Here is a 16,806-nt window from a genome sequence, read left to right as displayed (position 1 = left end):
GACAAATGGGGGTGGGATCACTGCAAAATGCCACATTGTTTGTGTCACTATTTTAAACTTGTCAGGGATGAATCACTTTAGTAGTCCACATGGATATAACTAATTATCCAGGATCAAGGGCAGAGATAGGAATGAACTGGAAAAACAGTGGTTCCTGAGGGTTCGTCGCTAATCACAAACCACAAACCACCACGGATTTCTGGAAAAACAAACCGGATCACAGTTAATTTTTCCAGTTTGTGCCTCGGAGGAGGCCCTGACCACTCCTCCTGCCTCTGCCTCCACTTTCATCTCCGCCACCACCATAGGTGCAGGCTCAAAGGCAGTGGCAGGCTGGCACTCTGAGGAGGGCACCCACAGCAGCCATGGAGGAGGCGGCAGAGGTAGCAGTGGCAGGAGCAGGTAGGTGGAAGTGACGGGGGCGGTGGGAAGGGGGTGGGTGGCTATCCCCTTCGGCCAAAGCGAGTGAAACACCAAAGGGGAAAAAGTTCAGCATTTTGTTTCGCTTCGGCAAAAGGGGATCGCCAAATTGCGTGGATTTGTTACATTAAACCTGGAACCTAGAAATGCGGTAAACAAATAGAACTTCTATAGAATCAACAAGTTCTGGCTGATTGCCGATAAATAAATGTCACAGTATGGTTCACAGAGGCCGTCCAATGTCTGGAACTCTCTTTGCTTCAGCAAAGTGGTGTCGGCCACAAAATGATCACTTACTGCTTCTGAGGGTCAGTCTGTGTCATAAACAATCCATCGTTCCATTTGAAATCCCATGAGTGTGTCAAAAGACTATTGTCAGAACTTATGGACATTTATTTTGTGATATTTCATTGTTAATTAACATTATAAATAAAATATAACTCAAGTGTCAATTTAAAATGCACTCCATTTTTTCCTGCTGTTGTCTCTGTTTCATATAATGTAAGTGCTCTATTGTTTACTTTTTCACCTCAAAAACTCTCACGAAACTGAGTGAGTTATATCTGCCATGTTATCAGTTCTATGTTCCAAAGCAAATGGCTATGTATTGGTTTTGTAATTTTGTAATTTAAATGGATATTCCCAGCTGTATTTTTTCAATAATATTTTCATGATTAATGTACACCTGTGAAGCACATTTTAAAAGAAAATTTTAAGAGCAACACCACTGCACCCCATGAATTCAAATTTTTTGAACTATAACACCATTACATCTAAGGACTAATCAGTTTTCAAAATGAAGTCTTTGATTACATCTAGAAGACCCATCTTGAAACAAAGCAAATTAATTAGTGGAAGTATAGAAAATACGAAAAATACGAGCTGTGACAAGCAGGTGGTATCATTGCTTAAGAATTTCTAATCTTATGCTATCTTGTACTGTACACATTGGCCTTCCAATCTTTGTAAATAATTGTATAATTCTGCCTCTATTGTGTCTTGCATTAGGGTGACCAGAAGCACATGAAACTCTCACCAGATTAGAAGACAAGAAACATAACTTTGCCTCTGGAAGAGACATAATTTCTTGTAGAAGAGACAAGGCTAAAAAAAATCTGTTCAGAAATGCTAATTCTCTAGCAAACAAAAAAGAGAAATCACTGTGGCAGTGATCACGAATGAAGCAGGGCCAAGATGGAATAAGTCAATTATCTCAAAATGCTGGGCTCGGAGTGTTGATGGCTCAATATTTTTCCCCTTCTATTCCTCCACCTAATCCACGGACCATTGTGTCATACCTAAGTAGTCTTCACGAGGATTGCGGCGATCGTGTCCAATATTAAGGAATTCCCTGATTTGCCGGATGACAACAATGGGATTACCTCCCATATTGTAGTTACCTGTGGAAGGACAGTGAGAGTGAGGTGAAACATAAACATGAAACAATTGCACAATTGGGAGTGATGCCACCTTCTTCAATTTGAGGTATGCACAACTTGGTATTGTTGGTTGTGAGCCACACCCATCATAACTCTTTTTTTTTTATGTCATCACTCCTGTTACATTGGTGCAGTTATACTATACCAGTGATGGCGACCCTATGGCAAGCATGCCACAGCTGGCACACAGAGCCCTTTCTTCTGGCACGCGAGCCATAGGTCGCTACTCCCCCACCCACCCCTGCTCAGCCAAACCTCATGAAATGGCTGCAGCTAGGATTCCCCCTTCCGCCGCCACTTCCGGGTCCTCTGGCATAATTCCCCTTTAAACTGCCTTTTCTGGTTTCGGTTCTGGGTCCTCTGGGTCTGTCGGCATGATTCCCCCTTAAACCGCCACTTCCAGGTCCAGGTCCGCCACCCGCTGTTCCCTCCAACCATTTTCTACATGCGAGCCCAAAAAGGTTCGCCACCACTGTATACTATGGCCAGTACCACTCAAGAACAGATTTTACCAGGATTTCTGTCCATGCATCTCTAATTTTCTTCTCTCTTAGGAAAATAGCATAAATCTTTAAAATCAGAGGAAAAGACAGAAAGAAAAGGAACTGTAACCCAAATATATAAATTATTAATGCAAGCCGAACAGGGTACACGAGGATTAAAAATGCAATGGCAGAATGATTTGGATAAAGAAGTAATAGGTGAAGAATGGGATAAAATACAGTGGTGCCTCGCTTAACGAGCGCTTCGTTTAACAACGAATCCGCATAGCGAAGAATTTTTTCCGATAGTTTTTGCGATTGCATTGTGATGTTTTAAATGGTAAAACATCGCTTTGCGATGATGGGTAAGCTGTTTCGCTTACCGATTTTCGCATAGCGATGTTTCTAGAACAGCTGATCAGCGGTTTCAAAATGACCGCCGGGTTAAAAAAAATGGCTGTGTTTTTGTGCCCATTCCTCGCTTACCGGGCAGCGAAAATGGTGGCTGTATGGAGGATTTTCGCATAACAGTGAGTTTTTTGCCCATAGGAACGCATTAAACGGGTTTTAATGCATTCCTATGGCCTTTTTTTCGCATAGCGACGAATCCGTATAGCGACGATGCGGGGCACCACTGTATGGGATCAGAGAATTCTGAAGAACATGTCATTAAGGAGAAAAGAAAATTGTTACAAAGTAATATGGAGGTGGTATTTAACGCCAGTTAAAATGAATATAATAGATAAAAGTGTATCAACATTATGTTGGAGGTGTAAACAAGAGAAGGGGTCGTATTTACATATGTGGTGGTTATGTGAAATAAGAAAGAAAGAATGGAATTTAATTTTTAAAGAAATATCTGAAATAATTGGATTGAATATCCAAATGTTCCCGTTAATGGCTTTACTGAATGTGATTAAGAAGGATCAATTGCTGAAAGAAAATAAGGATTTAATAGTAATAATGATTACGGCTGCAAGGTTAATTTTTGCAAGAAACTGGAAAAATGATAATTTAATTTAGAGGAATGATATAGAGAATTATGGGATATGGCAATTAATGATAAACTGGCATGTGATGTGAAAATAAGAAGAGGACAATTGAAAAATAATGATTTTCAGAAAATATGGAATGTATTTTTGGAATAAGTATTTCGGAGAGGGAAGGGGTATACACCGAGGGAAGAAACAATGAAATTTTGGAGTGAAAATGGATTGAATGAAGTTTAATGCTAGTCCTGAAGGTGATGGGGGCACTTGTGTAATTGTATATTATTGTTTTGTATTGTGTTTTGTATTGTTTTTTATATTTTTTTGTGGCAGTAGGTTTATGTTGTATTAATAAAAAATTTAAAATTAAAAAAAAAGGAAGATAGCATTTTAAAAAGTCCTATTTAAGAAATAGATAAAAAATGTTACACAAAGCTTGAAAAAAATTGAAGGAACCATTGGAAGCCCATAAAACTATCTTGTTGGCTGCATCTTCCTTCCCCACTTTAGTACAATAGCGTTAGATCAATGGGTAAGGTGTGTGCATGTTTGGCCTGGATAGGGTGAAGAACCAGAGAGAGAGAGTTAGGATACAAAGATGGAGGCCAACAAAATCCAGAGGAACTATGGGACTTTGTATTTCTGGCTATAAGCCTCATTGTGAGAAATTCAACTCTTGAACTGAACGTTTTGAACTATGCTTTCAGTAAGTTGACAAAGAAACATCTGCTGCAAATTGAGGGAGTGGAGCAAACTGGGGGTTTAAGAAGACCCTGGTACGAGGATCCTCCTGAGCAATCAGATTCCACACCTGTCCACTAAGTGACGGAAGACACATTAAGCATTCCATACTTCATAATAAGTGATAAGCACCATATATCTAGGGGGAAACAAAGAAACATCTAATGTGCATACCTAGCTAGCAACCTGCCTAAAAAGAATATAAAAAGAGGGGTCTGGGCAACCACAATTTGTCTGCTGAGACCAAAAGGCTTTTGGAACTAGCTACTTGCTTTGGAACTTGGACAATGCAAATAAAGAATTCTTCTGTCTTTGGTGAGTATATATGTGGTGTGAATGTGCTGAATGCGTGAAACCCCTTTACAGTGGTGCCCCGCATGACGACGATAATCCATTCCGTTAAAATCGCTGTACAGCGAAATCATCGTCATGCGAAAATAAAAATCCCATTGGAATGCATTGAAAACCGGTTAATGCGTTCCATTGGGAGAAATACCTGCTTGTGCAGCGAAGAGCCTCCATAGGGCGGCCATTCTGTGATCCCTGTCTTGTGGAAATAGATCCAGAAAACAGCGGGGAGCCATTTTGCAAACCACCGATCAGCTGTTTTAAATCGTCACCTTGCGAACAATTGGTTCGCGAAGCAGGGACCTAATCGTCATTAAACGAAAAAAACTCATAGGAAACATCATTTTCTACACGCATCGTCAAGCGATTTCGTCATTTAACGGGGTAAGCGTCTAGCAGGGTATCACTGTATTTAGAATTGTAATCAATAGGTAACGAAATATGTTTATTAAAGTGTCTTGTGGGGCCCTTTACTGTTTAATATTGTTCTTCTTGGGATACAAAAGATCCAGTAGTCACACATCCTTGTGTGACAAATGTCCCCTGCTAATCTACCTTGGAAATCAATCACCTTCAAAAGCCCCTGTTTGAAAAATCTGGAAAAATCCCAAGACATTATTTTCTGCTGAATTTTTGTGGTCCCCCCTCTTAATCTCTCACCATCACTCAGGAGGATGATAACATGACGAGTTTTGGTGGCGACTGGAGCAGGGTTCAATCCCTGTTCATTCTCCACTGCTTGTTGACTGATCATCATATTATAGACAGCTTGCAAGCCTTTCTGGATATTGGTTCCAGGCTTCTTCTTGTGATCTGGAGGAGGGGGAAGAAAAGGGAAACATGCATTAATTGTACAGTCTAGAGGCAGAGAGAGAAAAAGCCACTTTGAGATTAAAAAAGGGGGGCTGGGAAGAGTTGAATCAGCCTCTGCTTCATGTGGACATTAAATTTACTTCAAATTTACCCGTTTTATAAGCAGAGCAAATATCACCTTTATGTAGGACTTTTTTGAATGGCAACTCCCAACATTTCTCAGAGTCATAGAAAAATTGAGTTGGAAGGTGCCTATAAGGCCATAAGGTTCAACCCCTTGCTCAATGCAGGAATCCAAAATTGAAACAGATCTGAGAGATGGTTGTCCAATTCTCTCTTGAATGACTCCAGCATCAGAGCACTCACCACCTCCTGTGGTAATTGGTTCCATTGTTGTACTGTTCTAACATTTAAGATTTTTTTTTCCTGATATTCAGCCAAAATCTGGCTTCCTCTACCTTGAGCCCATTGTTGCATGTCCTGCACTGTGGGATGATGAAGAACAGATCTTACCCTTCCTCTGAATGACAGCCTTTCAAGAAATTGAAAAGTGCTATCAGATCTCCCCTCTGAATTGAAAAATATTTTTTTCATTGCTTTAAGGCAGGGGTCAGGGAACTTTTTTACCTTTTACCCTCCAAAAAATTTATACACGCCGACATTACCCCCCTAATTTGAAAGTAGGATCTCAATCACGCGCGGCCAGTCGAGTGCTGCCACCGAAGCCTCGCTGCCTGTACCTGGGTGGCCACCTCCTCCTCCTCCTGGTGGGGCCATGCTGGCGTGGAGGTGGCACTGAAGAAAGCTGCGCAGTCAGACGAGCGCCACTCCTGCCCAACGGGCTCCTCCAAGAATGGGGACAGGGTGTGGGGCGGCAGTGGCATCCTGGCGCCGGGAGGCTGAATCTGGCCTGGGCTGCCGCCGTGGCCATGCCCACCCCCTTCCGTTGCAATCCACCTCTTCAGGCACTGGAAGGAGAGGCTCCTCCTCCGGCTGCTCACCCTGGCCTCGCCCTCCGCCATGGCCGCCCCCCGCCATGGCCGCCCCCACCCCCTCAGCTGCCCTACGCTGCCAGCCGGGGTCCAGCACCATCCCCCATCTGCCGTGGCTCAGTTGCAGCCGGGTCAGAGAAGGATGTAGGAAGGGGGTGATCAGGCAGCCGGGCCCCCCCTCTAGCCAGGAGGAAGAGGAGGAGGAGGGAAGGGGGTTAGGGTTACGTCCTCATTACCCCCAGGATTTTCATTTTTACCCCATTTGGGGTAATTTACCCCTGTTCCCTGACCACTGCTTTAAGGGGACAAAGCTAGCTAACTTAACTAATTTCAAATCCTCAAAAACAGGATAAAAATTGACCTGAGGGAGGACATGTGAGGTGCCTTCTAGCCTAGACCCTCAGGTTAGCCTGTTTCAATTTAAAAAGATCCTTTTTTCTTGCTGAATAGAGCAGAGAGACTTTAGGATCTCTGGAGATCCCTGCATGGTGCCAAACAGAAAGAAAACACTCTCTTTGACACAGTTGCCTTTGTTCCTGAGGATTTTACACAGAAGTCTCACATACCGGAGAAAAACATTGTCTACTCTCTCCCCGCATCTCTTAGCAGCTTTTATAGCCCAGCTGATCTCCAGAAAGCATTACGGAAGACTTTGTTCAACTGCCATCACCCTTAGTACCTTCTTCATCTCAATTCAAAGTCAAGCAACATGTTGTATGACATTATTCAAGTAGTTGCTGTGGGTTTTTCGGGCTCTTTGGCCGTGTTCTGAAGGTTGTTCTTCCTAACGTTTCGCCAGTCTCTGTGGCCGGCATCTTCAGAGGACAGCACTCTGTGCTCTGGTGTAGTTGGCTTGGGAGTGCAGTATTTATGGCTATGAGATAGGCTTTTGTCTTTTTCTGTAGATGGGTGATTAGTGTTGTAGCGTTCAGCCCTGCCCTCACCTGTCCGTCACAGCTGAGCAGTGGAAAAGCAGCCAATGAGGGGACGGAAGGTGGTGATAAAGGGGGAGGAGCTGGTATATAAATGGGGTGTGTGTGGAGTATGAGGGAGAGATTTTTGAGTGATTTGAGATTTGTGAGGGAGATTTAGTGAGTCTGTGGGCCTGTGAGCCAAAAAGTCAGTGAGAGAAGGGTCTGTGTGTCAGTGAGTGAGAGATATTGATCATCAACTTGTGATTTACCTATTTTATTTTGTTGATCAAATAAACAAGTTTTAGTTTCAAAGCAACACTTGTCTTCTTAAATAATTGATACTGAACTGAAGTATTGGTGGCAGCAACTGAGAAAAAGAGTGAGCACCTCCTGGAGGCCTTAGAGCACCTCCTGGAGGCCTTAGATAATAGAGGTTTACAGCATGCTCGCTACAAGTGTGTCTTGTTGTGGGTGTATTGTTGTGCTAAGGAGAAGAGATTATCTGTCACTGTGGTTGATGGGTGTCATTAGCTGGTCTTTTGTGTGTAGTGATCCCCTGTCCTTGTGGCTGGGTAGAGTTCGTTGACCTTTTGCACGCTGTATTTTTGAAAGCTGGGAGCCAAGTTTTGTTGAGCTTCACACTTTCCTCTTTTTTGTTGAAGTTCTGCTGGTACTTGTGGATTTCAATGGCTTCCCTGTGCAGTCTGACGTAATGATTGCTGGTGTTGTCCAGTATTTCAGTATTTTGAAATAGAATTTCATGTCCAGTTTGTTTTAGGGCATGTTCAGCTACTGCAGATTTTTCTGGTTGTTTTAGTCTGCAGTGTCTCTCATGTTCTTTGATTCTGGTTTGGATGCTTCATTTTGTGGTTCCGATGTATACCTGGCCACAACTGCAAGGTATCCGGTATACTCCTGCAGTGGTGAGGGGGTCCCTTCTGTCCTTTGCTGACCGTAACATTTGTTGTATTTTTGTGGTGGGCTTGAATACTGTTTGTAGGTTGTGTTTATTCAAGTATCTTGGAAATTTTATTTTTAGGAGAAAAAAACTCATAGAATTGAGATCTGGGAGCTGATACCCCAGAAAGTACCATATTTTTCCATGTATACGACCCCCAATGTATAAAACAACTCCCTAAATTTGACACTTGCCGGAGGCGGAGGAGGAGTTAATGGGCAACTGCTCCTCCATCTCTGTCTCCTGCTGCTGCTGTTTCCGCTGCCCGCCCAATCGCCTCCTCCAGTGCGACTGCCAGGGCTCACCTCCAGCTCACGTTGCCGCCTTGTCCCCTGGCCTAAGGAGATGATCACTCAAGGAGGTGATCTGGCGGCTGGGCAGCAGGAAGCGGCGCCCGAGCCTGCATGAGTGCGTGTTTGTCTCTGCCTCTGCCTCCTGCTGCCTGCGCCACAGGAGGGGACAAGGCGCCGACGTGAGCTGAGCCCGTCAGTCCCACTGGAGGTGGTGATTGGGTGGGTGGGGGAGGCAGCAGCAAGAGGCACCCCAGCGCATGTGAATGCTCCTTCTCCTCCCTCTCCACCTCCTGCTGCTGCCACTGCTGCCTCGGCCACCGGAGGGGTCAAGCCTCCATGACCTCTGGAAGAGGCAATTGGGGAGCGGTGGTGGCGGCAGCAACAGGCGTCCGAGTGTGTGTGCGATCGCTTCCTTCCGTGTATAAACTGACACTCAATTGACATATTATTCACAGAAAAATACGGTAATATTTCCAAGTTACCTTAGACGACACACAAATTTGGATTCTGGGAGCTGTTGTCCAAGAACATAGCTCTTCCAAGGCATGTTTTTGATACTTTTCAGTAAGCATACTTTAGATTGGCTGCATCTATTTTGAAGGGGAGGAGGCTTTGAGCATCATTCCTGGAAGGTGCTATTCCTGATCCACTTTAGGGTCCACTGTCTAGATTTCTGTAGTAGATTCTGGCCAAATGCTGCCCCACCGCCAGGTCTGCTATTTACACCCCCCCCTCCAGGTGCTGTGTGTGCAGCCTATTTTAGTACCACACACATCCTCCAGTCCCCCCCCCATCTGTTCAGCCTTTATCACCATCTCCGTGGCACAAAAATCAAGAGCAGGCCTCACCTCCATATTTCATGCCTTCCAGTTGCTCAATCACCCAGGCGGCATCGTTGCTGTTTGCGTCGGTTGTTCGCACCAGCTCTTTGGCGTGGGTGGCAAAAGTGACGATGCCATACCTGGGGAAGGTGTCATAGCTGGAGATCTACAAGAGCAGGCCCGGGGGGGGGGGCGGAGAAAAATGAAACAAGACATGTCAGACATGATTTTCCCTCCTCAAGACAGTCCATTATTTACTAGGAGGTGGTTTGTTTTTTTTAACCTGGAGGATGGTCGAACACCTGAAGAGGAGGAGGAAAGGAGCACGTGCCGGCTGGTGAACGGGGGATCCAACCAAGGAGGCGGGCATGCCTATGAACTGGCGTAAACCTCTGAACTGCGGTTCATGGCCATCTGTAATTGTTGATTACTTCACGAGCTGCACACAACCCCAAAAAGGACCCAAATGTGGCTTTCCGGCATCACAAAACAGTTGTGGGATTTATTTTGGGATTGTCCATTGGGAGTGCCCATGCAAAGGGGTGGGTGGGTGCGCGGGCGGGCATGCAGGCACTCCTGTGCATGCGCGAAGGGGTGGGGGCGCGCTCACGCTGGCTCTGTCAGGAGGAAGCTCCCGCACTGCTTCGCGCATGCACCCGAGAGAGAGCATCCGCGGGGGGTGCCCCGCCTTCCTCAGAGCCTCAGCCGGTCTGTGTGGTCCCAAAATGGTTGGGGACCGCTGGCCTATTCCGATTTACCCAATTTATTTATTATTTATATTTTTACCCCAATTTTCCCACCAATAAACAAAGACCGTGTACAGTACATGCCTCTTTCCGCCTCCCTACTGAACCTTAAAATCAATCCTGCAAGAAAAGTCAGTTCGAGGCCGAGAGGCTGGCCCAGTGGCAACCAATGCAGTTTATGGCTCTGCGGAGACTTGAATATAGATTTTTTCTGTTTTTTGGGGGCAATCCATGACAAGGCCTTGTCGGGTTTCACATCCTGCAGTTTCTCTGACAGGAGAACATGTGTCATGTATACACGAGAATAGTGTCATGGTAACCCTAACATAATCCTTGAGAAGCCAATAGAACCTCATATTTTATACTCGTCAGTCACTTTAGTTCAAAAAAAAATTATCTTGTCCCTTTCCATTAACAAATTTCCAAATTAATCCAGAACCATTTGATCAAAAATGTTAGTTCCTGGGCTCTCCCCTGATACCTCTGTGTCCCAAAGTCCCCACGTATGCTTTTATCTTATTTTAGTGGAAATGCTGTGCAAGAGAGCAGACTTCTGCACCTACATACACCCCTGGCACAAGAATTTCTTTGGGTAAGACTGGGAACAAGCAAGAAAGCCTACTGAGCTGACCCCACCTTTTCAATTAACTTGATTGACATGTTCTGAGCGTGCTTGAAACTTGGCTTGCCAATGCTTCGGGAAGCATCGAGGACCAGGTAAATGTTCATTAAGCCATCCTTCTCAATCTTGATTTTACGCTTCTCCAGCACAGCTGTGGGGAAGAAACGAGTCAGAGATCAGGAACAGATTTCGGCCAGCATCGACACAGTCTAGGCCAATGATGGCGAACCTTTTTGATCCCGAGTGCCCAAACCGAAAAGAACAACAACAACAACCCAGCGGGTGGCGGCGGTGGAAGTGGTGGCGGCAGAAGCAGCAGCAGAAGGGGGAATCCCAGGCACGGAGGTGCCTCCAGACCCCACTCCGGATCCGCTTCTAGTCATGCCCAACCCTGCTACTGCCTATAGCTCGGCGGGCCTGCTGCTGCCGGCGCCAGTTGCTCCAGATCCTGGCCTGCCACCTGTCGGGGTGCTAACACCGTGGCTGCAGCTGCCTCCTCAGGTTTGGCCATCAGGGGTAGCGATCCAGAGACTTATGGCTTGCGTGCCCACAGAGAGGGCTCTACATGAGAGCTGTGGCACACATGCCATAGGTCTGTCATTGCTGGTCTATGCTGTGAGAACACGGGGGGAACAGACCACCTATTGGACTTCTTCTGGAGCAGTCTGGTGTGATCTGCTTCCCACGAATCACATGATGTGCAGGGCAATGCACACCAGCTTGATCCCGATCTGTGTCCACGTGGATCCTCTTGATCTGGCTGTAGACGGCTTCTACTTCTACTTTAATGGAAATCACTCACATTAAAATTATACGTTCTGGTGTGGCCAGTTGCAAGTTTTTGCGACAAGCTGATCACACCCTTTGCCCTTAGCATGTTACCTCTACGGCAGCCTCATAGAATCATCGTAGGGTAGGAAGGGACCTTGGAGGTCTTCTAGTGCAACCCCCTGGAGCATCATGAAAGATGGCTCAGAGATGGTTCAAAGGAGTCTGTTTCAGTATTTCCAATTACTCCGTTCAGATTTTGGACATCCAGCAGATCAGAAATATTAGGTATTGGCAGTTAGAAATATTGGCTAGAATCTTTTGGGGCGTTTCTACCTACTACTTACACGTACATAAAGGAAAGCACACAAGGAGGGGCAATATCGACACTGCCCCAGAGAAAAATCGATCGATTCTGCGGTGTAGCCAGCAATAGCATTTCAAACAGGAAGAAATGAATTGATATTGTTAAAACCAATGGGACCATTCCTGCTGGCATATATACCACATGACCGCGAAAATAAGTGCATCGGTACAACAGAGATATGGAAAGAATAAGTATAACTGGGGTCCTTTTGGCAGGTGTGATTAGACACTAAACTGGATGCTAAAATGGTGAATGTTTGGTTAAGCAAATTTATCAGTAGAGATGGGAGCTTTACATTCGTCTCTTGAGAGAGATGAATATGAAGCTCGCCACCACAGGTAGCCAGTCCAATTGGACCCTCCCTCCCTAAACCGGGTGTCCACTTATTGCTTGCTGTGGAGTGAGGTGTGTGCAGCTGTCATCCTTTAGTAAAGGTTCCCCTTGGCAATTTGTCCAGTCGTGTCTGACTCTAGGGCACGGTGCTCATCCCCGTTTCCAAGGCGTAGAGCCGGGGTTTGTCCGAAGACAGTTTCCGTGGTCACGTGACCGGCGTGACTAGACACGGAACACCGTTACCTTCCCACCATGGGGGTACCTATTTATCTACTCGCATTTTTACATGCTTTCGAACTGCTAGGTTGGCAGGAGCTGGGACGAGCGACGGGAGCTCACTCTGTCGCGTGGATTCGATCTTATGACTGCTGGTCTTCTGACCCTGCAGCACAGAGGCTTCTGCGGTTTAACCTACAGCGCCACCACGTCCCTATCGTCCTTTGCACCATGCCAATTGCTTCTCAACCTCCCTATGCTGCTGACCCATCCAGCAGGGAGCGGGATGAAAAGCCTCCTTGCTCAGCTGCGGATTGATCAGCAGCACAGGGAGGTGGGGAAGCCCCAGCCAGTCTACTGTACTTCCATGATTGGTGTGATGCAAAGGACAATAGCCACGTGGACTGCCCTGCAACTGTTAAATGGACGCCTGGTTGGGGAGTGGCGGGTCCAAATAGACTGGCAACTTGTGGTGGCAAGCTTTAGATTTGTCTCTCCCAGGATATGAATACGGAGCTTCCACCTCTAGTTACCAGATTAAATGGAGAGAAAACTGTACTGTATAAGTAGGTGGTAATTAGAAATTGATCAGCCTTTCCTTAGAAGCTGGAGCTGATGTTTGTGACTGAGCAATTCTAATTATAAACAGAGCCTATGCTTTTCTTGCAGTGTGTGTTTAGTCGTTTAGTCGTGTCCGACTCTTCGTGACCCCATGGACCAGAGCACGCCAGGCCCTCCTATCTTGCAGTAACCAATCCCAAAACAAAGCAAGATAATCTGCAAACGTTGGGAGGTGCAAAAGACTCCCACTCTGACATTTTCAGCAATTAAGGAATTCCTTCTTCTAATGACGGGTTATCTGCAATGTCTAGTTTGGCCCCAAGTAACCAAAAAAAAAAAAAAAAGAAGAAGTTTTTGAGAGGTACTAAAATATAATCGGGTTGCTGCTCATCCTAGCGCTGCTCGTCCTAGTTGAGAGGAAGAGAATTCCCAAGGCAGGTGGCCACAACTGAGATATCACTTCCTGCTCAGAAAAGTGTTGAGCCTTTAGTATTTCTGCCACTGTTCTGCAGCTGCTGAGTCTTGTTCCAAGCGCCACACTACTCACAAAAGCTTACAATTATTCTTATCTGCATCCAGGGTCTCAACCGCTTCTGTGAGGGATGCAATGAACTTGGAGGAGACTTCTTCTGGAGTGTCGAAAGTAAATGGGCCTGGAATAGGAAACAAGGAAACAGAAAATTAGCAAGAGAAGGGGGGGGGGGGAAATCTACCACACAGGACCAAATGTAGAAAGTTCTGATGTTACCCAGAGAAAGGGCTGCAACCTAAAAGAGGAAGAAGATATTTGGAGGAAATACAATTGGTTTTGGCTTTGGGATTATCATCTACCGTGAAATCTCCACTGTATCCATAATTTGGAAAAGTTGCCATTTGCCACTGTTGCATCCCAGAATCCCCTAATTAATTTGGCCGCTGGTAGATAAATAGTATATCCCTCAGCTAGGTCACTTGCAGGACTTAGCATCCAATAAAAGACTCTAATCTGCTCACTTAGACATTCTGGTTCTGCTCCGCTCCAGGATTTCGATTCTTGGCAGACCCGTTCTTTCGATCCCACAAGAGTGAGTCCTCTGTCACAAGTGTAGCGGACCCGATATTCTATCCTGTACTGGACGCCAGATTTTCGAGCACCAATTGGGATACCAGGGTTCGGACAGTGACCAGCTGAGGAGGAAAAGAGACAACACTGTAAAGCACATGGGTGTAATAGCACGGGCTTTTGAGAACACTCAGAGAAACATCTGCTCCGGCAGATGCTCAGAAAACTGCCAGAGATACAGCAAGATTCTACGACTTTCAGTCATTTCTGTTCCCTTAACCCAGGTATTCTGACCTCTGCCACAGAGTCAAGTAAATACAGCTGGGTCCCGGATCCCTATTGTCAGACAACTAGATGCTCCTTTAATTGATTCATAGCTGACCCCTTCCAAAACGTCTGTCCCTACAGAGAGGGGCAGGTTGCAAGCACTCACTCTTTTGATATGCCTTTGCTGATGAACACAGTTCATTGAGATCGCTCTGCTTTTCTTTCGTTTCATTGATTTATACTCTACCTTCCTCACTCAAAATGGAGCCGAGTTTTAGCCAAAGCTATGAGGACTGAACATGGTGATGTCCAAATCCGAGTTTTGGGGTGAGAGTCTCAAGTCTCTACCTGGGGAGTTGTAATCACAGCAGCCGCCATCTTGGACTTTATTATATATAATCACAGCCGCCATCTTGGCCTTAGAGGCCTCCCGTGTGCATGTGTCTGAGCTAGGAGGAACTCCAGAGGCAAGGACGGCAACTGTGGGAGTGTGTACTTCCATGTCCTCTCCACAAGTATTGCTTCTTGAGCGCCGGGAAGGAGGGAGGTAGACAGAGGGCCCTTGGGCTAGGGACTTGACAACGCAACCCAGAAAAATGGGTCTGAATCGTGAGTCGAATCAGAATCTTTTCAAAAAAGATCTAAGTAGAGTCACAGGTGCAACTTAAGTTGGGACTCAGCCGTGAGCGATGAGTCCCCACCGGTCGATGGGTACAATCAAAACACTGACATGAAAAGTGGGGACGTACACCCTTGATTGTTTCACCCTTGCACAAAATGAGGCACACTGACGTAACGATTTTCCTTGCTCGGTGAGAGAATGTGGTGTTTTATGGTACTCTGAAAATAACCCCACCCCAGTCCACAAGACTGATCAAAACATCCCGGATCAATTAAGCAACATTGGCCAGAGAAGACCTTCATGCAAATCGCTGAAAAAGACACTGGCAGCTGCTGAATAGTTAAGGAAGAGAAGCATCAGGTAGGTTGTATGTATCTCTTTTAACAATCAGCCTGGCATTCTGTGTCTATGCTTGTGTTTTGCTTCTCAAAGGGCTCGGATTTTTGCACAGACAGCTTGGCCAATTCTGACCTGGAGATGAGGACTTTTACAAGGTTTAGAAATGTGTCGCTAAGGGGTCCCAACCGAGCTGAAACTATGACAAGCATGAAGGAGACAGTGAGCGATTCCTGACCTCTCTCTTCCAAACCTTATCACCCACCTCCTTCCCAAAGAGGAAGCATCCTCAGATGGGTCCGTGTCACTGAACATCGTCGGACTCACCTCCGTCGTCACATCTGGTCGTCTCTCCACTCCACTTCCCATTGGGGAGGCAGGTGCGCTTCTGGGACCCGTACATTTTGTACCCTCCGTAGCACTCAAACGTCAGCTCCTGGCTTATGTTATAGTACAGCTGCTTTGGTTCATAGAGGCCATTCTCAAATTCCACAGGCCTATGGCAGCGGATGTCTGGAAGGGATAGCAAATATCAGCAACTGGAATGTAGGGACGGATTGTCTACTTCTTCCATCTACACACCACACACCTAGCCATAGTTCACCTTTTCCATTCATAAGGTGGGAAGAGATATCACACCGAAAACCTACCTAGTCGAAGAGTTTTTTTCCCAAGGGTGGCCAGTCAGTAGCCTATAAGAAACCTGCTTAGGAGGATGTAAGTAGCCACACCTTCCAACAGCAATGTTGCCAAAGCTGCAACCGTTTTTAGGGTACCGGGTCAACAAGACTCAAGGCAGATAAAAGAAAGAACCTCTTCGCATTGGTATATAGTTAATCTGTGGAATTTCATATTACAAAACAACACCGACAGCAGCCATCTTATATGGCTTTATAAAGAGGTTTGGTAATTTCATGACAGATGGGACTGTCACTGGCCAGAGATTTTCCCCTCCCTAATGTCTGCTGAGGACTGTTGTTGAAAGTAGTCATGTTTGTCAGTTTGCTGGTGATTTGTAAGTAAATAAGTACACTGCCTCCTAAATGCAAAGCGGTTGGGAATTCACATAAGTCACCCTCCCACTCCGGCAAAATCGTTACTCCCTGTCGTCTCACTGGTTGCATGATCGGTCCACAAAGCTAGTCATGTGACCGCCAAGCCACCAGAGAAGGAGTGTTGCTGATGCAATTTCTCTTGCGCTTCGTACTCCGTTGACAAGTGACTAGCCTAAGTGTTTCGTTTGGCATAACCTTTCTGTGGATTGTTGCCCACTTGTGTCAGTCAGAGATGCACAGAGCCCAATGAAGTGAGCTGTAATCCAGAGATGTTTAGGCAAAAAAAAACTTGCTAGACTTCAAAGTTCCACAGCACTCTGTTGTTTTTGCTTGGATATTACTGGTGTTATTTTTTTTTAAACAAAACACACTACTATAATTTAATGTAATTAATTACATTTAATTACTAAGTAATTATTTAATTATTTAATTAAAACCCATTCAACAATGCTACTCTTGTGTTACTTCTATTAAAATATCCAAGCAAAAACAACAGAGATTATATTTTTTAAAAAGTAATACAACGGTAGTATTGTTTAACTGGGTTTTAATTAAATCATATTTATGTAATAATTATTTAATAATTAAGTAATTAATAATAATAATTAGATACTTTATTGTTTTCTTTTTTTAAAAAAACATCACTTGCACTTTAATTATT

At 45.3% G+C, this 16,806-nt stretch overlaps 1 protein-coding gene across 1 annotated transcript in view; it reads right to left on the bottom strand.

Annotated features, from left to right (window-relative positions):
* Positions 1–16,806, bottom strand: part of CFB (complement factor B) — a 47,163-nt gene that overhangs the window by 17,091 nt on the left and 13,266 nt on the right. The window contains exons 3-9 of the mRNA XM_072988840.2: positions 15,418–15,603; positions 13,817–13,990; positions 13,381–13,476; positions 10,593–10,729; positions 9,238–9,376; positions 5,080–5,232; positions 1,719–1,820 (exon numbers count right to left, since the gene is read on the bottom strand). Coding sequence (XP_072844941.2) covers positions 1,719–1,820; positions 5,080–5,232; positions 9,238–9,376; positions 10,593–10,729; positions 13,381–13,476; positions 13,817–13,990; positions 15,418–15,603 — 987 coding nt within the window. The remainder of the gene's footprint in view (positions 1–1,718; positions 1,821–5,079; positions 5,233–9,237; positions 9,377–10,592; positions 10,730–13,380; positions 13,477–13,816; positions 13,991–15,417; positions 15,604–16,806) is intronic.

This window comes from Pogona vitticeps, chromosome 2, assembly GCF_051106095.1.
Source record: "Pogona vitticeps strain Pit_001003342236 chromosome 2, PviZW2.1, whole genome shotgun sequence".
In the NCBI taxonomy this organism is placed as follows: Eukaryota; Metazoa; Chordata; class Lepidosauria; order Squamata; family Agamidae; genus Pogona; species Pogona vitticeps.
The sequence above is the reverse complement of the archived record's forward strand: the minus strand, read 5'-3'. Positions and strand labels throughout refer to the sequence as shown.